Genomic DNA, 26,466 nt, shown 5'->3' with positions numbered 1-26,466 from the left:
GTATGTAACTTTCCGTCTCTCTCTTGCAGCCTGTAAGATTCTCTCTTTGTCCTGAACATTTGCCATGGTGATTATGATGTGTCTTGGTGTGGGTCTTTTCGGGTTCACCTTGTTTGGGACTCTCTGGGCTTGTGTGACTTTTTTCTTCCCCACCTCAGGAAAGTTTTCTGATATTATTTCTTCGAGTAGGTTTTCTAATCCTTGTTCATCTTTCTGTTGTTCTGGTACTCCTATTATTCGTATGTTGTTTCGTTTCATGTTGTCCCAAAGCTCCCTTAGGCTCTCCTCCTGTCTTTTAATTTTTTTCTCCAATTGCAGTACATTTTGGGTGTGTTTTGCTTTAAAAATATATATTTTTATTGATTTCAGAGGGAGGAAGGGAGAGGGAGAGAGAGAGAAATATCAATGATGAGAGAGCATCATCGATGAACTGCCTCCTGCAAGCCCCCCGGGGATCTGTCCCGAAACTGGGGCACCCTGACCAGAATTGAAACCTAACTTCCTGGTTCATTGATTGATTCTCAACCACTGAGCAACAGGCTCCATTGAGAATGAAAGGGAGGGAGGGGGAGACAGAGAGAAACATTGATGTGAGAGAGGCACATCGATTGGTTCTTCACACTAACACCCTGACCGTCTGAGGGATGGACCTGCAACCCAGCTACATGCCCTTGACTAGGAATTGAACCATGATCCTTAGGTGGGCTGGCTGACATTCTACCACTAAGCAACACTGGCCAGGGCTAAAACTGTTTTTTAAGGCATCATAAGTATTTACCTCAACATTTGGTGGCTACTCATTACATGACCCATGTCATAATTTCTTTGTGTATTTTTTACCCATTATACCTTCAATAAATTGAAGTGTTTTCTGTTCCTGAAATTATATTTTTATAGAGGTGCCAGTAAAATACCAGTTTTTACTTTAATTTAAAAATATATGCTGTTATTCAGTAGCTTCCATCTAATTTAAGTGGAAAAGTTGGTTGGATTAAAGAAAAACTTTCTCTTTTCAGATTGCAGCAATTCTCCGGAAACGAAAATTAGACTATTATTTACACAGACTACTCCCTGAGATCCTGCAATCTGCTTCATTTCTGACTGCTAATGGGGCCTTGTATATGGCCTTCTTTTGCATTTTAAGGTTGGTACTCATAATCGCTACTGGAGGTTAATACAAATTCCTGTGTTGAAACGGAAATGAACAGATGTTTATATAAATGTTGTGCAGGTCACTGCTTGTATATTTTTTTCTCTTTGTGAAGTGACATTTATTTATCCCAAGGAAAGCTTGTAAAACCGGGAGTTGTGGGCCTCTTGGTCTAAAGATGTAACATAAACTTCAAATTATTGCTGTGATTAAATAGCAGAAGTATTTTACTTTATCACACATTTTCTGAGGGCTACTGTGTTTACCAAGTTGTTGAGGATTTCTTAGCTTTTCAATTTCATAAATGATGAATTCAAAGCAGTTGTCCATGATAGAGGTTTAAGTCCACATGCAGTGAACAACTTCAAAAGGACTATAAACTGTCCGTGTTTAAATATAAAATAGTAAGTTAACTTCTGGCATATCCTACTGATGAAACTTTTGGTCCTGATTCAATCTTATGCACATTACTTGGAGACATGCTTCAAACAATGTAGATGTAGTTGGAATTCAGTTTTTAGTCCTGTGATATGCCTAACATATTTATTAAATATTTACTTTTTATCTTTCCCCCCACTGAATATTGAAAACCCAAATTAGTGTGTTTTTAATGTCAAGTTTAAAATACTAACTTTATATTGCCCTCATATTAGTGTGATCCAATTTAATGTCATTCAAAGTTCTGCAGGTATATTAGCAGAAATTAAAAATATTTCCAAATGTCTTTTAGAGATATTTCCCTTAAAACAATTAATATTTATAGATGTTCAGATTATGCATAAAATAATTGATAAGGTTTATACTATTGTGAGTACGTCATGTCTTTTTTTTTTTTTTTTAAATATATTTTAATGATTTTTTTACAGAGAGGAAGGGAGAGAGATAGAGAGTTAGAAACATCGATCAGCTGCCTCCTGCACATCTCCCACTGGGGATATGCCCACAACCAAGGTACATGCCCCTGACCGGAATCGAACCCGTGACCTTTTAGTCCCCAGGCCGACGCTCTATCCACTGAGCCAAACTGGTTTCGGCCATGTCTTTAAATTGACCTGGAAATCTGTGTAAGAAACTTTTTATCAGGTGGTCTCTGGAAAGTTTCTAACATTTGTTAAAACTCTAAAAATAAAGTTATAAGATAACTAGGTTTTTAAAAAATTACAGTAATAATAAATTGCTGTTGTAGCATATTTCTTTAGGTTCCATGAACCTGTTTGGTTAAGTTGTAGAAACATAAACTACTTATAATAAGGTAACATCTGTATTTCTCCTGTAATTGAATCATTGAGTTATTTTCCTTTAATTTTTACATTCAGTAAGTTCTTAAGTTCCTTGTGGATTTTATATTGGATGGGGGACTACTAATAGTTTTCTCAGGCAGAAGGTTTCTGATGTCCGTTTCGGAAATATCCATGTCATTTATGCTTAGTAGGTTTTCTAATTCTTTAAAGCTAAGCTTCATTTCAAAAGATCATTTCATCTTTATTCTTAGCCTTATCTGTGTATATCTCAGGAACATACTGTCTTTGAAAAGAAAAAAAAAGTCTTTCCAACATCTCCATTTTTTTCCCTCTTTAAAAATCTAAGCATCTAATGGTTTTATATAATGTGTGAGACACTATGCAGAGTCTTACTTTCAAGGCACATATTGTAGTAAGTGAAAAATTATATAAACATATAACTAAGAGTAGGAAACATTTTTTTAGTAAGTGCTGTAAGAAAGAGTTATCAAGGGTGATAGAAGCAAAGAGGGAGAGACATTTGTTGAATATTATGTGTAAAAAATAGTAATTATTGTAATAACAGTTAACATTTTATTTGTATTTTCTATATGCTGTGTATGGTGCTAGGAAATATTTCATGTAGTCCTCATGACAGTATGAGATCGGTAATATTTTTCTCATTTGATAGATAAGGAAGTTGAGAACACAGAGGGTTTGTATAGTGAGTGATGTTGGATCCAGGAATCTCTAAATGAATATGATTGGCTAAATTATTAGAGGGAGAGAATATCTGTTAGTTTGCTATTGTCGCCTGGTGAGAGACGGTGAGGGTCTTATCTAAGACTAGGGGCAGTAGGTTGGAGAGGAATTTGAGAGGATAATTGCATGTGAAATGATTTTTAATGTATGGGGTAAGGGAGAAGGAGAAGCCAAGGATGTCTCCAAGTGTCACATATGCGTGGATAGGTAGTTGTTGCCAGTAACCTAGGAAAATAGGGGAGAGAGAACAAGTTCATGAGGAAGGAGAGAGAGATCAGTTTGTCTTTGGATATGTTGAGTTGGAGGTGCTGTGGACATTTTGATAGAGTGTGGACTGAGAAGGGGAGCATCTATTTGTAATAACTGAAATGACAAACCAGAAATTTCATATGAACATTCCAAATTTGAATTTCAGGAGGATACTTGGAAAATTCTACTCATGGAGTCCTGGTTTTGGTGCCGCTTTGCCAGCATCGTATGTGGCCATTCTAATTGAAAGAAAAAGCAGGTAAAATTTTACATATCTACATATTTAATTGAACTGATTTACTGTCCCCCATGTCAACTAGAATTTTTTTTCTAGTTGCTTATCGTTTATTGTAGTCCAGGTATGAAAAATATTTCCACATATCTTATTCAATCTTGCAGATATATTATGGCAAATTTAATTTTATACTGTCATTATTTATGTTTATTAAGCCTAAAAATATAAAGATTAACATTATAGAGCAATAATACCAGTTAGTCTTTATTTACTAAAAAATTAGAGAATTCTTTGGTGAACCTAACTAAAACATGGCATGCACAAATTGTAATTAAAAATCTTCTCCATGCCCTAACCGGTTTGACTCAGTGGATGGAGCATTCACCTGTGGACTGAGGAGTCCCAGGTTCGATTCCGGTCAAGGGCATGTACCTTGGTTGCGGGCACATCCCCAGTACGGGGTGTGCAGGAGGCAGCTGATCAACATTTCTCTTTCATCGATGTTTCTAACTCGTATCCCTCTCCCTTCCTCTCTGTAAAAAATAAATAAAATATGTGTGAATTCTGGAGCTGTTCTATTTACAGCTTAGCTAGCTCTGCCACCTATTATGTGACTTCTGTGGCTTATTCCTTACCTGAAAAATGGATAGTGATAATTTACTCAGATAGTTATCCAGAGAATTAAATAATAATATAGGTAAAAGTGCTTAGAACGGTGCTTGACACACGGTGTTATGTTAAGTGTTAAGTATTCTTATTGTTTTTTGCTCATGAGTAATGACAGTTATTCTGGTGGTTCCTGATCAATTTAAAAATGTGAATATTGGTTTTGGAAATATGATTTAAAAATATGTTACTCATACTTAGGTCTTATTTTTATAATTTTAGATTAAAGTAATTAAACATTTCAGTGAAGAACATACTTTGTTTAACTATAACACCAAAGTAAAATTGTGCTATTGATATTAAAAGCTGTAACTATAACTTCTTAAGGCATAAGGAGGTTTCTTGTAAGTGATGTGATTACTTGGATTTTGGTTACTAATTTATTTTCTATTATTTTTTTTACTTTTGATAGGGAACTTTATTTTTTAAAAAAAAGCTTTCTGCTTTTATAACCTTTAAGTGAGCTACTGCCCTAGTGTTTTGTTTGCAGACACTAAGTATTCACAAAAATTTATAAACCTGTTTTAAATATTAATTGGAGTGGTTTTACTGTTTTAAAAACTTAATAAAAAATTTAAGTCTAGCTTCTCTGTAAGTACTATACCTTGGTTGCTGAAGAACAATTGACCCTTACCTTAATGTGATTGTTACGTAGTTGAACTCTGTGATATATGTTGATTTACTTCTGTTTATTAGGTAATGCAATAAATGCCTGGAAATAGTTCTTTAGTTTTTTTCGTTGAGAGTTATATATGTATATGTATGTATCAACCACAAATCCTAGTTTGGGGTCTAATTAAAACTTTAAATTTTAGTTTTTTATTATTGTTCAGAAACTAGTGACTCTTTTTATAAAGCAGGTTTTAAAAATGTTTTTGGGATTAACCTTAAAACATAACAAAGCAAGTCTTTTTGCTCTATTTTAAGGAAGCCTGGCTTGTGTTTATCTGGAATTGTGTAAAAGTTAACTTAGACTTTTTTTTGGTTTTGAAAAATTATTTTTTACTTATCACAAAATTTAAATATTTTAATAAATTAAGTAAGCATCAATATCCTTTAATAGATTATAACTAATTTATAAAGGTTGAAATTACTTATATTTTAAAATTATTATAGCTAGTGCCTAAAATGAAGCATATTAATGTTATAGTTTTTACTTTAGGGAAAAGAAGTTCATAATTATTAAAGAATTTACAAGGAAAATCAATGATATGTTGGTGCAGATAGCCAGGAGGCAGCTTGAAATATGAGTGTAGATTTAGGAGAAGCATGGTAGTTATAAAAATAAAATTGGGGAGTTTTTTCTTATAAGTTGTCATTGAAGCTATGAGAGAAGATCACAGTACGAAAGCCCAGAATACGAGGTCTGAGGTTAGAAGTTGGTAAACAACAACATTTAAGGAGTTAGTTGTCAATTGAAACATTCTGTCTCTTTTAAAATAAATATTAGTAATATACATTGAGTGGCCAAATTATTATGACCACCTGACATTTGTAGGCAAATTAGCTGTACATTGCATCGTATGGGATATGGAAGCTGAAGGCCTGTTCGAACACCTTTGCTGTCTGCAGTTACCAAGATAAAACGTCTCCAATTCGCACAGGAACACAAGGATTGGACAGTCGAGCATTGGAAAAAAAGTCATGTGGTCCGATGAATCACGTTTCCAGTTGCATCATGCAGATGGCAGAGTGAGAATTTGGTGGAAACGGCATGAAAGCATGCACCCCACATGCATGAGTATAACCCTTCAAGCTGGTGGGGGCAGTGTTATGGTTTGGGGCATGTTTTCCTGGCATGATTTGGGTCCTTTAATTCATGTGGAACAACGTCTGAATAGCACAACATACCTAAGTATCGTTGCTGATCAAATTCATCCTATCATGTTGATGGTGATCCAAATGGAGATGGCTTCTTCCAACAAGACAATACGCCATGCCACGGTGCTCGTATTGTACAGGAGTGGTTTCAAGAACATGAGGGAGACTTTACCTTGCTTAGGTGGCCCCCCAATCACCAGATCTCAATCCAATTGAGCATTTGTGGGACGAAGTTAAAAGAGCCATCAGGCAGCCGGTTCCACAGCAATCAAATCTCACAGAACTGGACAGTGCTATTCATCAGGCATGGTGTCAGAATCCTCGCATCACCTTTCAACATCTCATGGAGTCAATGCCAAGAAGAATCGCCACAGTATTGAAGGCAAAATGTGGCCCAACGAAGTACTGATGGGGTGGTCATTATAATCTGGCCACGCAGTGTATATGAAAGAGTGGAAGAAATATTATGTGGGGGGTTAGCATTATTTTCCAATTAGCAGCAATAATTCTAATTTTTAAATCTCTAAAGATTTTATTTAATAGTGAAATCATTACTATGAGATTATACATTTTGGGCTCAGTTGTATAATTTTTTTAAAAAAATATTTAATGAAGTAAGAACATATAATGTGATTATACACACATATACACACATGTACATATGGTAGATATATATATATATGTATACATATATACATATATATATATATTCATAAATATATCTTCATCTATATTGGTTTAACTTATTTCCTCCCCATCCATCCATCCATCCATCCATCCATCCATCCATCATTTTTTCTAGTCTCCCTCTCTCCCTTTATAGAATTAAGCATGCTTTGCCAGCTAGTTTTTGTCACTTTGTAAGAGGGCAGCTTACTTAAATCTTAATCACATCACGGTAGGGTTCCGAGAAGCTTTGAAGTTGTTTCCAGGGTTGCTTAAAAAATTTGTGCCACAATGAACTGTGATCATAGTAACTCAGCAGGAAGCACTGGTAACATCTAGTTTATCTCTAGGTGGGCTGTTAAGAACTAGTCTTCTCTTTCTTTTTCTAGGAAGTGCTTTGTTTGTGGTTCAGAAAGAAGTTGTTCTGATGGATTTTGTTTTGTGGAATTGCTTTGGAATTTGCTTTGATTTTTAGTACTAGTTTAGGTAAATTAAAACTACAGGGTGCTCAAGAAATGGACATGGATTAAAATATCAAAAACTGCATATTTATTCTAAGCTTACTCAAGGGTTAGTTGTTAAATTTCACTGTTGTAGTTATGAAATTCCTAAAGTAATTATGACCAAAATGAATGGGTTAAATATAAATATAAAAGAATACCATATATTTTGTCTATAAATTTTTGCTATCTTCAAGTTTCATGTCATGTTATTTATCACGCTATCTTCATAGGAAGAAAATTAATTTACCTTGCAGCCTTCTGAAAAATTTAACGCATTATCTAATATATATATTAATAGGTTATGACAGGGGTCCTCAAACTTTTTAAACAGGGGGCCAGTTCACTGTCCCTCAGACCGTTGGAGGGCCGGACTATAGTTTAAAAAAAAAAACTATGAACAAATTCCTATGCACACTGCACATATCTTATTTTGAAGTAAAAAAACAAAATGGGAACAAATACAGTATTTGTATTTGCATGTGGCCTGCGGGCCGTAGTTTGAGGACCCCTGGATTATGATCTCTGACTCTTGCTCTAGACTTTAAGTCTATCTTCTTTGCTTTTATACCATAAGAAAGTAATTTTATACTCTTCTAAAACATTCTGACAGATGAAAATCTATTTTATCTTGGAAGACTGAGATGATTAGATAGCATCTTCAGTAAACTGTTACAATGTTTAGGAACTTTCACTGTTTCTTCTTTTTTTTTGTTTGTTAGGATTCTAGCACCACCAGAGGCTGATGCTATATAAAACTGTTCTCATTTCTAACCCCAATCAGTATATTGTTAGCTAGCTTAAAGTTTCATTTTTGCATCTTTGAAGTCTTTGTCATATTAGATTAGATATGGAAGGTTCATTATGTTTTTCTTTAACCTCTAATTTCTCCTCATATGTAGATCACATAAATATTTTTATAAGTATGTGTATATATATATATATATAATAAAAATATTTATAATTTAGAAGTTATTCCATTTCTTCTGTACTCCCTAGTAACTTTAGTTATGAAATGTGTTACAAACAGTGTAACTGAGAAGTTTGAGAAGGTTAGTTAAAGTAATACATATATATATGTATATATATGTACATATATACATATATATACACACACACACACATATACATATACTAGAGTTCCCCCCCCCCCAAAAAAAAATCCCAAAACATTATTATTCATCTAATTTGGTACAAGAATGTTATTCAAAGGTAATAATACCTGGAATTTCTGCATAATGTGAGGATACCTTTTAATCTAAGATGTTAAGAAAATTTAATTATTTAAATATTTTATCACAGGAATAAAGATATTTTGATTATACATAGTTCCTGCAGCAGTGGTTCTTAATACTTTTTTAGGTAGTACCACTTTATGCACATACCAACTGAAATATTTCATGCAAATTTAAGAGATTCATCTCTTTCTCTCACCAAAAAAAAAAAGAAAAGAAAAAAGAAGCTTATTTGTGGTTTAAAGAAATACTTGACTAAGGTTCACCAATCTTTTGATCTAGTGGTTCTCAGTAGAATAGGAGTATTTGTGTATCAGAATCTCCTGTGAAATGTAAAGTTGTTGTCCTTGGCCCCAGCCCGTCCTCTTTAGCCTACACTACCTTTTGTTCTAGTTGGCAGCATCCCCTTTCCCATCTTTGTTGGTGTGACATTTTAATATGTAACTTAATTTCCAGAGAAAATTTACTGCGGAGAGAGTGACCTGTTTGTTGTCAGACTTAGGTTAGATATAGTCAAGTGTTAAATAATAGAATAGCATTTACTTACCTTATTAGTTTCTTAAGATACGAACATCTCTAAAGATGTGATTAAACAAATTACTGTTCTGATGTTCTACCCCTACCAAACTGACATTGGAGAGGAGGCTGGAGACACTGCACCAGGGACACCTACCAGAGGCGAAGGGCTATATCATGAGCACATCATGCCCTTCACAGATACTGTCCTCGCTTTCGTGAGGCTACAAGCTCTGGTTGGAATTTAGATAAAGCTGGAAAGGAGATAATTTTCATTATTGGGAACAATAAATTGAAACTCGAGACCAGAAAAGACATAATCTAGTCACACTACATCATCTGCTTTTTCCCAATAGTAAGAGTATGTCCAAGGCTTTATTCATTCTCAGAGCATAGAAGCCTGTTAGGATACAGAATTGCAGAACTTAAAGGCAGTTTAGTAAAGATTTTCTGCTTTAGAAGCAGTGCACTAGAAAGAACACAAAATGAGTTAGGTGAACTGACTCCTAATTCCAATTTGTCTTTTTTACAACTTTAATATTTTTAAGGAAACCACTTCTCTGATTCTTGGCTTTTGGTACAGTGAGGATACTAGTATCTGCATTACACTTCAGAGGACTATTTTTCTTTGCTTTCAAAAAATTTTTTTCAATTACAGTTTACATTCAATATTATTTTATATTAGTTTCAGATGTACAGCATAGTATTAGAGGATCATATACCACTACAGAACTATTGAGAGGATAAAATCTGATTTCAAAAAATATCTATATATTGTAAATTGGTAAATATTATGCAAATGTCAGATAATTTGAGTGAGTCTATGCTTGCTAATACGCTGTCTTTTGTGATTATCCAAATAATAAAAGGCTAATATGCAAATCAACCTAACGGCAGAACAACTGGTTGCTATGACGCGCACTGACCACCAGAGGGCAGACGCTCAATGCAGGAGCTGCCCCCTGGTGGTTAGTGCACTCCCACAGGGGGAGCGCTGCTCAGCCAGAAGCCAGGCTTATGGCTAGTGAGTGCAGGGGCGGTGGCAGGAGTCTCTCCTGCCTCCGCGGCAGCGCTAAGGCTGTCTGACTGACGGCTTAGGCCAGGAGCGGGGAGCGGGCCTAAGCCATCAGTCGGACATTCCCCAAGGGCTCCTGGACTGCGAGAGGGCGCAGGCCGTGCTGAGGGACCTTCCCCCCTCCCTGAGTGCATGAATTTCGTGCACTGGGCCTTTAGTATTTCTATATCATCTGTCTATAATGTGTTCCTCTTTATAAGGCTGGGTTCCTCGTAATATCTTGTTTAGTAATTTCACACTATTTGTTTAGTGCCCATTAGATGCCAAGTGAAAATGTTGAAGGTTGTGAAAATGTAAAGGTAAACAAGATAATATATGTCCGGTAAAGACAAACAGTTATATTATCAGATAGATGGAAGCTAGTGGTTGATACTGTATCTGGATTGAGTATTAGAGACAGAATTAGATTAGTGGAATAAATGTTTTTACAGATAGCATCAGACATTAGTTCACTTAATGAGGACATGAATTATCAGGCACTGCCACGGAAATTACAGAAATATTTTTATTTTGGTTTTATAATTAAGAATATTATCTTATTTGTATATAATTCTTTTAGTAAGAGTGGGTATTGCTATTCTTACTAAAGAGAAGGATTTAACTTTTCTGCTTGTGTGTGACTCTTAGATATTGATGTCACCCTAATTTTTCTTTATATAATTTATTTAAAATAAATATTATTAGAACACCTTTGATTTAGCATTTTTGGTAGGAGTTGGTAAGATTGGTAAAAACTAGTAGCAAACATTTCAATTCATATGTACAAATCATAGAAAAGAAGAGCTAAAAGGGACCTTACAGGTCATCTTATCAGTGATTTTTAAATTCTTTGTAGAGGAGCAGTATAATTCAGTTGTTCTGCTGAGGTGCTTTAGCACCTACTGCACAGGGACATTCGGGTGGGCTGGGAGAGGGTTGTGACTCAGTGGCTATGCCCTTTCAACCAGAGTAGGTCCAATATGATGTTTATATATTGGTGATATATGAAAGTTTTTTTTTTCTTTAAATAGTTTTTATATTTAAAAATCTAAATTAGAAAACTAGACTTACTCCCTATTTTAATGACAGAGTACTGGAGAATTAAAGTTAACTGGAACCCTGATTTCCCAACTTCATTTCAAGGTTGTTCACTTAAATCATACTGCCTCTATGTGGCTTTAGTAATAATAAAAATCTTATTTAAGCCATTTTAAATAATGAACTATCAAGACTCTGTGTGACTGGATCTGACATCAGGAGGATTTCATTGACAATGTTAATATCAAGACCTGGACAATTGGTACTTGTTTTATATACAAAGTTTTTTTTTTAATACTAAAAATGTTTATAATTGAAATTCATGTAAGTTTCAGAGTTTGTTATTTGAACTCTGCCCTTAAACTCTTAAAACACCTATTTCCTAGAGAATAGGATGTTTCATTCATGGTCTCATGCAAGATAAGTTAAATAAAGTAACTAAAGGCATAGAATTGTCCCTATTTTTGAGTTTCTAGCTGAATTCTTATTAAGTAAACTTGGTAAATATGCATTTTTTTTTGGTAGAGTGTTTTTGAGCTTTTGTTTGTACTTTGGCATTAGAAAGTTTATTTAGTGCCTGACTTCTCACTAAACAGTGAAGGTAGAACCAAGGTGACTTAGTATGATTTGTAATCATATCTAATGAACAATTGTATTTTGTGTGAAACAAATAGAAGTCCTGATTTTTTTTGAATAAATTTGCACTAAGTTAGAATTGTTTTGGCTTTCACTTTTTGGCAAGATGAATTCATTAGGATTCTTTATTAAATTTAGAATTCTCTAGTATACTGTAGAACAGCAATTTACAACTAATTACTAAAATTCTGCAGCATACCAAAACATATATTTTTCATCAGTCTGACAAAAGGTATAATTTTGATTCATTCACAAAAAATTTCTATATGTGACATGGCACCAGAGTGAAGTTAGGGTTTTTCAAAATGCTGACACGCCGAGCTCAAAAGGTGCGCCATCACTGACCTATAGCCGTGTATTAGTTTCAGGTATACAATATAATGATTTGATATTGCTATATACTTTGAAATATTCTCCACAATAAGCTTATTTAACAATTACTAGGCAATTAAAATTTTAAAGAATTTAAATTAATAAACATTAAACAGAATGACTTGTAGAATCTATTTAGATCCAATTATTGGGGTATTGAAAACTTAGCTCAGCATAATCTACCCCTTTTTCTCAATTCCTGATAATTATTTTGATATATTTTTCAAAAATGATAAAGTGATTATTAAGTCAAATTAATTCTTAATCTCTTTTTAAAATTATTTTCAGGAGAGGGCTGCTCACAATTTATATGGCCAACTTGGTAAGTAATTTTTTTTTTTTTTTGGACTTGAGGGTTTTCCATGTGTTTTTAAATCTTTTTAAATATTAAGTTCCCTTAAAAAATAAAAATAAAGCTGCTAAAATTTGAGAATATTTTCTTTTCTCTATTTTTAAAGGATATATACAAACATTTACAAGAATCTTGATGCTATCTGGTTTATTCCTGTCACATATGACTGGATTTCACCTATTTCCCGGGGAAAGTGATTCACAGCCCTGTGCCCTTTATGACATTTTTAAAAAGCGTAGACCTTCATCTTTGATAGGATCTATATCTATATCTGTGTATCTCTATACATCTTTATTTAAACGTTTCTGTTGCCATTTATTATGGGAAAAAATGGTGTAAGGGTGAGCTCTTATGAGTTCTTCTTAGACATCAGCACGGCATTGATTCTGTCTTCAAACACTCAGCATATCCTATATAATAAAAGCCTAATATGCTAAGTGTCCGGTCGTCCGTTCAACCAATCAAAGTGTAACATGCTATTGATATGCTAAGGCCACTCAACTGCTCACTGTGATGTGCACTGACCACTAGGGGACAGACAATCGACTGGTTGACCAGTCGCTACAACGTACACTGACCACGAGGGTACAGACAGTCGACCAGTTGACATGATTTGCACTGACCACCAGAGGGCAGACGCTCTCACCTGTAGGTTAGTTTGCTGCTGGGGTCTGGCTGGTTGGGACTGAGCGAGATAGGCCGGACATGCCCTGGAGGCCTCCCGCAGTCCCTTTCTGGTTGGCCAAGCTCCCACACCCCTCCCCGGCTCTGATTGTGCACCGGTGGGGCCCCTCAGCCTGGCCTGTGCCCTCTTACAATCTGGGACCCCTCAGGGGATGTCGGAGAGCCGGTTTCGGCCCGATCCCGCAGGCCAGGCCGAGGGACCGCACTGGTGCACAAATTTGCTAGGCTTCTAAAATAAAATAATTAGCTAGGCTTCTAAATTTCTAAGTTTACAGGGGTGAAATTAATGTTAATTAGTCTGGTATTCTTTATGGAAAATATATAATCAAAATTATGTAATTTTCACTGTCAACTTCAGATTTAAATAAATATTTATATGAAAATCTTTTAATATTGTTTAGAATTAAAAGGAAACATTGGAAAATTTAACTAAAAGATAAATAAATATTTGTTTACTTAATGATAAGTTCTTGAATTCTGTAACAAGGGAATATAATTCAGAGTTATATTTACCAATTCATTTCAGTTACAGACTATGTAATTTTTGCTCTGAATTTACCATATGTCAGTTGCTGTGTTCGTATGCTCATAGGCAACAAAGGGACAGTCCTTGTACTTATGGAGTTGGCTGTCCAATGGAGAAGTCACATATATAATAATAAAAGTGTAATATACTAATTAGACTGGACATCCTTCCGGACGACCTTCTGGACAAAAAGCCCGGGTCCTGGGTGCCAGAGGGAAGCCGGTGCTGGCAGCCAGGGGGAAGGAAGACCTACTCTTGCACGCATGTCATGCATCGTGCCTCAAGTAGAAATAATAATGTTTGAAAAAGACTGAAAGAGGAATAAAAAGGTGCTGCGGGAACCATATTAGTAGCACCAAGTCATTCTGGGTGCTACTTTCCTTTCTTATTAAAAAACAACGACACTTAAAAATATTATGCTTGCATACTAGAATGGATTTGATTTTAATGTGTGTTTTTTTCCGTTTAGCCATGCTCATGCTTCTCTATACTACCACATGGTAGATACTTTAGTCCCCAAATAAGTGATACTTTAGTATCACTTATCTTTAAAGTCTAAGTAAACTTTCATGAACTTTTTTTGTATTGCCTGGTTTAGGTTGCAAATTCCTGAAGGGAAGATCTTTGACTTCGATATAATCATTATTGGAAAGTGCCCTTAAAATAATTGTATTTTTTAAAAGATTAAACTTTTTATTTTGAAATAATCCTAGATTCATCTGTGGTTCAAGAAATAATAGATTTGTACTCTTTACCTAGTTTCCTTCAATAGTGATATCTTATGGTAGCATCAAAATCAGGATATTTCCACAGGTATTTATTGTAGCCAAGAGAGAGAACAGTTCTTTCACTGCAAGGATCCCTCCTGCTGCTCTTTGGTAATGACGTTCAATTTCCCCTTATTCTTACCCCCCTCCTCCCAGTTAACCTCTGGCAACCTCTCATTTATTCTTTACTCCTATAATTCTGTAATACCTATAGTCATTTCAGGAGTGATATATCAATAGAATCATATAGTGTAGACTATTTGTGGTTAGCTGTTCACTCAGCATAATTTCCTGAAGATTTATTAAGTTGCACATACCACTAGTTCATTCCTCTTTATTGCTGACTACTGTTTAATGGTGTGGCTATATTCATTTAACCATTCACCCATTGGAGGACAGCTGGCTCATTTCAGGTTTTTTGGCTATTACAAATAAAGCTGCTATAAATATTCTGATGCAGCTTTTTGTGTGAGTGTGAGTTTTCATTTTTCTAGGATAATTGCCCAGGAGTGTGATTGCCAGGTCCTATGGTAGTTGCTGTTTGGTTTTTACAGAAACTTTTTAACTGTTTTCCAGAGTGACCGTACCATGTTGTTTTGATAGTTTCCAGTTTAGAATAACCTTTGAATATCTAGTTCTTTCTAAATGAAAAACTTTTTTTGGGGAGGGGCATTTGTCTGTTAAGTAAATTTGTACTCTCTGTCCAGATTAATAAAATTCAGTATTAGAAAAGTTTTTCAGAAAATTAAAAATATGTTTTGGTCTTTTATTCTTTGTCAGTCAGTTATGAAGAGTCTGTTATTCAAAAATTTAATGAGACCAAAGGCTTTACACATAGATTTTGACTATGTCTAAGGGAAAGTGAATCTAATCTGTACATAATATATTCTGGGTACTAATTATCAACACTAATAAAAGAGAAAAATGGTAATTGGCGTACGAGCTACCCTTTTCATTGGCTAATCAGGGCTATATGCAAATTAACTGCCAACTAAGATTGGCAGTTAACTGCCAACAAGATGGCGGCTAATTTGCATATGTAGGCACAATGCAGGGAGGCGAAAGGGAAAGCAGGAAGAAGCCCCCTGCCACTGACAGTGATCGGAAACCCAGGGGGGAGCTAAGAGCTGGGGGGCAGGGCAAAGGCGGCCCTGGGGCCGCCTTTGCCCTGCCCCCCAGCTTTGATCAGAGAATCAGGTGCCTTTGCTGCCCTGGCCAGTGATAGCAGGAAGTAGGGGTGGAGCCAGCGATGGGAGCTGGGCACGGTTGAAGCTGGCAGTCCCGGGAGCTAGGGGTCCCTTGCCTGGGCCTAAAGTGGAGCCCAGGATCGCGGGGCCGCTGCAGCTGTGGGTCCCCGCTGCCCCGGACGGACGCCTAGGCCAGAGGCGTCAGGCCTGGGCAGGGGCGGAGCCTGCAACCACGGGGAGCTGGGGGTCCCCTGCCCAGGCATGATTCCTGGGCCAGAGGCCTCAAGCCTGGGCGGGGGCCAGAGCCAGTGATCGGGGGGAGATGGGGGTCCCCTGTCCAAGCCTGACACCTCTGGCGGAGGCGTCAGGCCTGGGCAAGGGGCCGATCCTGCGATTGGAGGGTGATGGGGGTCAATGCCTGAGGGCTCCCAGTATGTGAGAGGGGGCAGGCTGGGCCGAGGGACACTCCCCCCCACCACACACACACCCAGTGCACGAATTTCGTGCACCGGGCCCCTAGTCCTATATAATAAAAGGGTAATATGCAAATTGACCCTAACAGCAGAATGACTGCGAATCACTGGTCACTATGACACACACTGACCACCAGAGGGCAGATGCTCAATGCAGGAGTTGCCCCCTGGTGGTCAGTGAGCTCCCACAGGGGGAGCTCTGCTCAGCCACAAGCCAGGCTGACGGCTGCCAGCTCTAAGGATGTCTGACTGCAGCGTAGGCCTGATCCCCTGGGGAGCAGGCCTAAGCCAGCAGGTGGACATCCTCTGAGGGGCCCCAGACTGAGAGAGGGCACAGGCCGGGCTGAGGGACCCCTCTGAGTGCACAAATTTTTGTGCACTGGGCCTCTAGTAATCTAATAAGCTTCATCTTCCCTTTATCTAAAGAGCCTTTTATTTATATTGATATTATGTAACTGTTACTATAGTAATAGGTTGATAGTTTCAGAATAGGTAAGAATGTAAATATTTTTAGAGGTATTGAATTTAGCTTTAAGAATTAACTTTGTTTTATAACTTGATATGGCTTAGTAGACTAAATTGAAATTGTTGATTTAAAACATCAACAATAAAATTCCTAAATGTTGGGAGGTTTTATTTAAAAATATTTTTTTTATTGTATTTAAAAAAAAACACAATAAAAAAAATGTGTTTGTATTTCTGATTTGGAAAGCATAAAGAAGAAAGTAAAAGTTTATAATTTTACCATGTAGAAATTACTAACATTTTAGTGTTTGTTTTTTCTTAGTCCCTTCCTTTTCCTCCAGTGTATCTCATAAATGCACGGACATAGATGCATACTCACATTATACACTATATGCCTATTTTCTAAAATTGGGGACATTGTTTTGTGACATTTTTGTTACTGTGCCATTTAGTTATTTTATTTTTTAAAAAAATTGTATTGTTTTATTTAATTTATTGGGGTGACATTGGCTAATAACAACTATACAGGTTTCAAGTTACAATTCTATAACACATCACCTTTATTGCTCATGATGATAATATTTGGAGACTTGTCTCCTACCTTTTCACTTCTTGACTATGTCTTCATTATGAGTTGATTCTATACATACACACATACACAGCCGCACTCAAAATGTTGGGAGCAGTGAAATAATAACGATTTGGTTAGTAATAATATAATTTTGTTAGATTTGGTTGTGACATTTAATCTTTAGTTACCCTGCTATGCCTTTGAATAATATGAAATACACAGAACTGACTTCATATTATTTTTATCATCTTTGTCTTTATTTTTATCTGTGAACATTTATTTATTAAGTACAAAGCACTTTGGTAGGTGTTGGGCACAAGTATAAGCCATTAATTCGTCCTTTAATTTAGTTGAGGGAACAATGTACAACTAGATGTGGATTCAAAATGAATAAGTAATTAATCATCCAAGATAACATATTTATGTCAAATATATGGTTAACAGTACATTTCTTAGGACTTTAGAAAAGGGAGTTAGCTTTTGGCTGGGGCAGTCAGAGAAGGTTTTATGATTTACTTGGGACTTGGAGGAAGGAGAGGACTTGGAGGAAGCTCCATCTTAGAGATGTCATTGGTGACTACAACACAAAATTCTTGCCTTTCCAAGGATTGCCAAGTTGGGGCAAGGTTTAGGAAGAACTGCAAACAAAGGATAAGAAATATTTATTGAGCATATATTGTGTTAGGTACCGTAGGTGAAACTGGAGTTACGAAAATAATAGTCTCTGCTTCCGAGGACCTTAAATATTACTGGGGGAGAGAAATAGTAAACCAGTGGGAGTAAAGCACATCTCTCTCTTTTTTTAGTGTTGATAGTTATCTAAAAATAGAAAGCACTACACTGTTTATACTATGTAATTATGAATATAAATTTTGCTAGTTATGTTTGTGTTGTGGGGTCAGGTATCTACTTTAAATAAGGGATATCTCTATGGATGCTTCTTTTTATTACAAAAATATCTTCCCTTGGGCTCCCCTGTAGTTACTCTCATTACTCATAATTCCCTTTCAGTTAGCCCTGTTAAGTCTCAGTTATTAGACCAGTGGTATATAGTTGTAATAATTAACACTTTTAAAAATTAAAAACATAAGGCAGTTGAATTAATACCCATCTGAAAATGCTGTTTTTTTGTTATATGTTAGTAAACACATTTTGGAAGAAAAAGTATACAGCTTTTCAACCAGTATGGTTTTTTAGTTTTTAGAATTGTTAGAGAATTAATTGTTAAGGTGCAAAATGTATAAAAAGGTATGTAGAAAAGGTATAAAATAAAGAATTAAACATTTTATCTGGCTTCTTCCCAAGATATTGCTATAAAATGATGGAAACGTTCCTGGGGCTAATGTGCCAGAACCAGTTACCCACAAGCACACCAGCTGCTGGGATGCCACAGTGTGATTTAAGTGAGAGCACATAGCCTTGGCCAGTGTGGCTCAGTTGGTTGGGTCACGGGTTTGATTCCCGGTCAGAGCACATGCTCAGGTTGTGGGTTCAATCCCCAGTGGAGGCATCTATGGGAGGCAACCGATTGATGTTTCTCTCTCACATTGATGTTTCTCTCTCTCTCTCTCCCTTCCTTCCTCTCTCTCTAAAATAAATGAAAACATATCCTCTTTGAGAATTAAATAAATAAATAAAAAAAAGAGAATACATAAATTTTACGTTCACATGATTTCCTTTTATTTTGTTGGTTGTTACAATGACTGAGGATTTCAGTCTTTCAAAATTCATTATATGCTGCCTGTAATTATTTAAAATGTAATGTCAAGTGTAGTTTATTTATGTTTAGTTTAATTATAATTTATGACATTTAAAAGTCTTTCTATTTAAGTCCTTCTGAAAACTTCTCTCTGCAATTTCTTTTATGCCACTAACCACCCAACAATGCATGCATTTTAAGATTGTAAACATATATCTAGTAGGTTTGTTGCTAGCATTTGTTTTTTAATTTTAAACATGCACTGCCTTTGAATAAAACATCTGTACTTGATTTTTTCAAACATAGGGCTTGAAAATGTTGATTCAAATGTGTTCTTATAAGGCTACTTCAATTTAATTAGATTCAGCAGGCATATATTAAATCAGTGCTGTGCTAGGCACGTTAGGATACAAAAGAAATACAAAATGGATTATAAACTAGTTGGAGAAATTTGACAGATGAAATAGAAAGATATAAACTGAAAGTATTAAATTTAAAAACAGTTATAAACACCCTCTCTCAAATCGCTCCTCTAAGCCTTCCCTGTGCAGCAAATAGTATCAACCATCCATCCAATTGCTCAGGCTAGAAACTTAGGAGCTTTAACTCTTTTCTTCTCCTTATATTCCTAGTCCAATCCATTAGGAAATCTTATTCCACTTCTAAAATATATTCTGGATCATAGAGTGACTGACTACCTCCACAGTTAGTCCTGAGGCCTCCCATAGCCTGAGCCCTACCGTCTCCTGTCTGAGCTATCTCTAGAACCTAACTGGTTTACATCTTCCCATTCTTGTTGTCCTATAATCTGTCTTCCAGATAGGAGTCAGAGTATTGGAAATACAAGGCAGAGCATGTCTGTCTTTTGCTTAAACTCAGAAAATCCTTCCCTTCCCACTACACCCGAAATAAAATTCAAATGACTCACTGTGGCTTTTAGGACTCTGTGTAAGCAGCTTCCCCACACCTCTCTAATCTGTAATGCATAATCTTCTATTTTTCATGGCACTTATAAGTACTGAAATTGTCTTATTTGTTTATTGTCTTTCTTCTCTCACTGTCTATTAGCTGCTTAAGGGCAATGATGCTTGCTTGTTCACTGACATATCCCTAGAACCTACAAAGAGTACTTAGCATATATGCTAAGTGAGTAATTTTGAATGAATGTAGATTGGGAACAAATACTCGTGAAAATGGCAAGGAAGAGAGAGAATGATCCTTCTAAGTTGGTGAACATAAAATGCCTATTTTTCTCCTCTCCTTCCATTAGCTCCAAGACCCAAGTTCTTTAAGCCAACCAAATGACCATGTTTTCCCACACAGAGGTAAACAAAGGAAAAGTGAATCTGTCTTCAGCTGAGTAACTGAACTAGTAGATTCCTATGTTGGAAGCTTTCTTAGAAGTTCCAGAATTAAGAATGATATTGCTCTCTCTGTTCTTACTCTAATTCTCTCAGTCACTTTGAGGAGAGTGTTTCTGATACCCATTATAACATTAGGAAGTGCTGAGCTCTTATCCTTGCTTTGCAGAAGGTGAGATATTGCTGTCTACTAAGAACAGGCTCCTTAAAGTTTCCATGGCTCACTTGATCACAAAGGTGGGCATAGAGGGATTTTCCCAGAGACTACAGCCAACCTTGTGAGCATGAAAAGAGGAATTGTTAGAGACTCCTTTTTACTTTCTTTTGTTGGGTAATTTAATAACATGTTTTCAAGATATATCCATATTGTTGTATTTACTTTGAACTTGACACTGTTTTCAGGACCTGCGTGTGTTACTTTATATGCTTCCAATGCATTGCTTCTGATTGTGGCATAGTGCACCAGAATATCCATGCCCTGTTATCCTTTATAGTAGCTTTATTGAGATATAAATAACAAACCATAAAATTTACTCCTTAAAGTTTACAATCCAGCTGTTTTTAGTATACTTACAGAGCTGTGCACCCATCACTATTATCTAATTTTATGATATTTCATCTGCTACATTTTACTTGTTCATTCTTCCAGCGATGGATATTCAGATTACTTCCTTTTCTCAACATTGCAAACAATGTGGTGATGAATATATTTACACAACCATTTTATGAATTTCTCTGGGTATGCATGGATACAGGTTAAGAAGATGGATTTTTAGAGTACGTACTTTCTGGTAAAAGGACAGAATAACTTGGGATGTGAGAAAATATTACTCTAGTTCTTTTGGAAGTAGATTTATTGTTACTTTCAGAGAGAATTTTGTCTTGTGTTACTTTGACTTTTATTTCTATTTGAATAATTTGACTATTCATCTTAGGAACTTTAGGGTTGTATGTTGAACTTAGAAACTAATAGGGACTCTGATATAAGTGGCTTGCAGGACTACTACAGGGTCAAAAAGACCAAAGGAAAAAAAGGTGTAATTTCTTTTGGGGCATGGATTATCATCATTATTCAACTAGTCTTTATGTACCTTTGCTTTCTCTTTGCCTTGTAAAGATAATATAAGATACCAGTATATATTAAAAAATTGAAAGAGACAAATGTAAAGGAAAATATTAAATATAAAAAAGCAGATATAAAGAAGCAGAATTTTACAAAGGAATATAAATAAAAGAGATATAAGAAGGGAAAATACAAAACAACCCATATAATCAGCATTTGGCTTTAATTGACACCTGAAGGTAGGGTGTGGCTCCTCTTTACTGCTGGGTAGGAGTGGTCTCTACTGACACCCTTGGTTGGGAGTAGTTACCAGCTGGTGGGGATGAAAGTCTCAGCTCTCTACCTGTTTTTCTCTGAACTTTCCCTGTTGGGGGTGATAGGGCACCTTGTTTACAGCCTTGTGAAAGGAGAAGTCTAGGCTCTCCACTTGGTCACAGCTTTTGTTTTGTTTTTTTTTCTGTTGTGTTTGGCTGGAGTATAATGGTTATTGTCTAAAAGTTTCTGTTTTGATAAGCTGCCTTTTTACTGGTCTTTTACTAAGACAGAGCAGGTTTTTGTCTGTGCTTATTAGGATTTCCAGTTTGTGGGCTTCTTCAGCTCCAAGTCTGGGATACATAAGGCAAAAAGAAAACCTAGGTATTTACCATTGTGCCATTCTTTGGATTGTAAGATCTCTAGATGGTCTACCTTCTTCTTTCTACCTTTTAGCCTTTTAATATTTGTTTTATACATAATGTCTAGGATTTTTAGTTGTAATTAATGGGAGGAATAGGGAAAATATGTATACCTGATTTTCCCTGAAGCAGAAGTCCTATTTCACACAGAAATTTTATAAGGTAATCAAAAATAATTAAGCACACAAGGAAACAAGGCACCAAACAAGATCTGTCAAAAACAACAAAAGAAAAATAGACTTTCAGAGAGTACATGTATTGGAATTATCTGCAAATGTTATAAAACAAGTGTGTTTATTATGTTTAAAGTAAAAGATGACTTTTGATTCAGGCCAAATCGGAGTAATGGGGAACAGATTTACCTTTCTGCCTGAAACAACAAAATAAATGAAATAACAGTTTTCAAGACATTGTACATTAAGCTGTGAAGGATGATGATACCTTAGAGATTGGAAACTAGTGAGATGAGACCTTTGATTTCCTTGGTTTACTACCCAGACAGCATTTCTAGGCCGTGTAGCAGAGGCAGAGCCTGGCTATATTCCAGAGTTGATGAGACACAGCTAGGAGTCTAGAAAGACTCCTAGATTTTGCAGGTAGGAGATGAGAAAGGTAGAAAGCTTCAGAGATGTGCAGAAGGTCCCAGTAAGTACTCAGCTGAATTATGATCATTGCACACAAGTGAAGGAACTACCTGAGACTGGGCGAAGAACCAGCCAAATGCATCAAAGGGAAAAATCCTCTGAGCTCATGCAGGGCTAGGAATAGTTTCTGTTCCCATCATTGAGAATAGAAAATTTCATAATTCATGGGGTAGTGAATTTGGAGCCATAGCAATAGAAACTATCCACAATGAAATACCAAGAGAAAATAAAAAATATGAACAGAATATTAGTGATCTAATAGGACAACTTGAATTGCTCAATCTGTATTGAATTAGAGTCTCTGAAACAGAGAGAGGGAGGGTCAGAGAAAATAGATGGAGAAATAATGGCTGAAAATGTCTCAAACTTGATGAAAACTCTAAACTTTTCATATCCAAGAAGCATAATGAACCTCAAGAATAGGAACATGGGAACCTCTTCTGTTCTTTGTACTTCAATATATTTTGACTTTTAGTTTAGATTTCTAAGACATTTGTATGTGGCAGGAATTAAGAGACAGAGGGTAGCTAGGCAATCAGGAATTGGGACCATGTGGGAGGGAAGAAATAAAACCAGGAAACACAACTAGGTGGAGTGACTAAGGCACCTCAGCTGAGCGGGGAAGGAAGGGCACACATGAAGGGCATGAACTTTAAAATCCTATTTAATAAAGAGGTGATATGCAAATTGACCATCACTCCAACACACAAGGTGGCCGCCCCCATGTGGTCAAAGATGGCCAGCAGGGGAGGGCAGTTGGGGGTGACCAGGCTGGCAGGGGAGGGCAGTTAGGGGCAATCGGGCTGACAGGGGAGCAGTTAGGCATCAATCAGGCTGGCAGGGGAATGGTTAGGGGTGATCAGGCAGGCAGGCAGGCGAGCATTTGGGAGCCAGCAGTCATGGATTGTGAGAGGGATGTCTGAATGCCCATTTAGGCCCGATCCAAGTGGGCCTCTAGTGTATGGATATTGCTAAGACAAGCAGCGTGCCGATAACCAATCAAAAGGCAGTAAGGCTTATAAACCAATCTGAAGGATGTTGCTAAGGCAGAATTCTTTAAAAAGACCAATCAGGAGCTAGCACGACTGTATCCACCCCCTAAATTAAAAAGTGCACACGTCCTCTTCTGCTCTCTCTTCTCCTGGCATGCAAGGGGTTCCTGAGGTTTCTGTGGCAGGGGAGCACATCCCTGTGCCCACGTGGCTTATGGCCATGTGGGACTCGACCCATGGACTAATAAACTTTAATTCGCATGGATGCTCTCAATAAACTTTGGTTCTGCTAAAAAAAAAAAAAAAAAAGGAACATGGGAGAAACTAATCATGACAAAGTCAATTAAACTAATGACAAGACGAAAATATTTAAAGCAGCCAGAGAAAAGAGCAACATTTTATATAGAGAAAATTGGTTACAGCAAATTTCTTGTTCAGAGTAATACAAACCAGAAGATAATTAAGCAGCATCTTTAAAGTACTGAAGAAGAATTGTCAATCTAGAATTGTATATCCAGCAAATCTACACTAATAAAAGAGAAACATGGTAATTGGTGTACGACCGCTACCCTTCCCATTGGCTAATCAGGGTGATATGCAAATTAACTGCCAGCCAAGATGGCGGCCGGCAGCCAGGCAGCTTAAACTGAACATGAGGCTTGCTTGCTTCAGTGACGGCGGACTCCAACGTTCCCTGCCTGCCGCTGCAGGCCTCTGAGCGGGCAGTTTGAAACATAGTAACATAGAGAAGCTAAAAAAAAACTCCAGAAACCTGCTTTCAGCGAGCTGGGATCTCAGAGCTGGAGTTGATACAGAGTTTCGATTATAGAACACAAACAAACCAGATACCTGCTTTCAGCAGCAGAGGCCTCAGAGCTGGAGCCACAGCTAAAGCTGGCCCAGAATAAAAAAGAAAAAGCAAAAAAGGAGCGGTTGGGAGCTTCAGTCACCCGACCGCCTGAAAACAGCCCTCAGCCCCTCACCCAGACTGGCCAGGCACCCCAGTGGGGACCCCCACCCTGAAGGGTGTGTGACCAGCTGCAAACAGCCATCATCCCCTCACCCAGGCTGGGCCAGGCACCCCAGTGGGGACACCCACCCTGATCCAGGACACCCTTCAGGGCAAACCACCGGCCCCCACCCATGCACCAGGCCTCTACCCTATATCGTAAAAGGGTAATATGCCTCCCAGCACCAGGATCAGCAGAGCCGAGAGGCCTCCTGGCACCGGGATCAGCGGAGCCGCGAGGCCTCCTGGCACTGGGATCAGCGTGACAGGGGGCAGCACCCAAACCCCCTGATTGGCCCTGCTCTGTGTGTGACGGGGTAGAGCCATAACCTCCCCATCAGCCCTGCCCTGAGTGTGATAGTGGCGGCACCCCAACCCCCTGATCGGCCCTGCTCTGTGGGTGATAGAGGGCGGTGCCCCAACCCCCCCCGCCCCCCCAACGGGCCCTGTTCTGTGTGTGATGGGGTAGAGCCATAACCTCCCCATCAGCCCTGCTCTGTGTGTGACAGGGGACGGTGCCACAACTCCCCTATCGGCCTTACTCTGTGAGTGACAGGGGGGAGCTCCCCAACCCCCTGATGGGCCCTGCTCTGTGCGTGACAGGGGGCAGCGCCCCAACCCCCTGATTGGTTCTGCTCTGTGCATGACGGGGATGGCGCTGCAACCTCCCCCATTGACCCTGCCTTGAGTGTGACAGGGGGCGGTGCCCCAACCCCCCAATCGGCCCTAGCCTGAGCGTGACTGAAGGTGGCATCGAAATCTCCCAATCCACCCTGCTCTGTGCATGACACGGGGCAGGGCCCCAACTCCCCAATCAGCCCTGCTCTGAGCCCGACCAGGGGCTGCACCTAGGGATTGGGCCTGCCCTCTGCCACCCGGGAGCAGGCCTAAGCCAGCAGGTCGTTATCTCCCAAGGGGTCCCAGACTTCAAGAGGGTACAGCTGGGCTGAGGGGACCCCCCCCCCCCGAGTGCCCAAATTTTTGTGCACCGGGCCTCTAGTTTATTTATAAAAGTCAAAGGTGAAATACTTTTTCATAACTTCCAACTAAGAATACTTTACCCAGCAAAATTTTCCTTCAGAAAGGAAGGAGAGATAGATTGTGCAAAACAAATAAAGCCTTGGGAGTTCATAACCATTGGACCTGCTTTACAAGACATGCAGAAAGGAGTTCTGTAAGCTGAAAAGAAAGGACACTAATTAGTAATGTGAAAACATATGAAAATAAACATCACAGTGGTAAAGGTAAATAGTTCAATTCAGAATACTGTAATTTTGTAATATGGTGTTGTGTCAACAACTTTAGCATAAAGGTTAAAGGATAAAGGTATTGAAATAGCTATATTTGTTAGTGGATATACAATATAAAAAAGATGTACATTATAACATCAAAACAAAATGTGTGGGGGGAGTAAAAGGGTAGAGTGTTTGTATGCAATAGAAGTTAAGTTTTTACCAATATAAAAAGACTATTTTACATGCAAAATATTTTATGTAAGCCTCGTGCTTACCACAAAGCAAAAATTTACAGTTGATGCACAAAAGATGAAAAGAAGGAAATCAAAGAAAAACAGTGTGGAAAATAATCAATTCGGAAAGGAAGACAGCCAAGAGAGGAAGAAAGGAACAAAGAAACTACAAAATAGCCAGAGAACAATGAATAAGATGGCGTTATGTAAATCCTTACATATCAATAATTATATTAAATGTACTGAGTTCTCCAAAAGGCATGGATTAGTTAAATAGATAAAAAATTAAGACTTAGCTATATGCTACTTACAAGAGACTCATTTTAGCTTTAAAGACACATACAGTATTTGTTTAAAGTGAATGGATGGAAAAAGATATTCTATGCAAATGGTAACCAAAACAGAGCAGGA

The 26,466-nt window shown here is 37.5% G+C and overlaps 1 protein-coding gene across 2 annotated transcripts in view; it reads left to right on the top strand.

The window, feature by feature from the left end:
* TMEM135 (transmembrane protein 135) overlaps window positions 1-26,466 on the top strand; it is a 236,156-nt gene that overhangs the window by 22,741 nt on the left and 186,949 nt on the right. For both annotated transcript variants that reach the window (XM_059708198.1, XM_059708197.1), the window contains exons 2-4: window positions 1,017-1,144; window positions 3,548-3,640; window positions 12,409-12,442. In XM_059708198.1, the coding sequence (XP_059564181.1) occupies window positions 1,017-1,144; window positions 3,548-3,640; window positions 12,409-12,442 (255 nt within the window). The remainder of the gene's footprint in view (window positions 1-1,016; window positions 1,145-3,547; window positions 3,641-12,408; window positions 12,443-26,466) is intronic.

The sequence above is a fragment of the Myotis daubentonii genome, chromosome 9 (assembly GCF_963259705.1).
Source record: "Myotis daubentonii chromosome 9, mMyoDau2.1, whole genome shotgun sequence".
In the NCBI taxonomy this organism is placed as follows: domain Eukaryota; kingdom Metazoa; phylum Chordata; class Mammalia; order Chiroptera; family Vespertilionidae; genus Myotis; species Myotis daubentonii.
The sequence above is the reverse complement of the archived record's forward strand: the minus strand, read 5'-3'. Positions and strand labels throughout refer to the sequence as shown.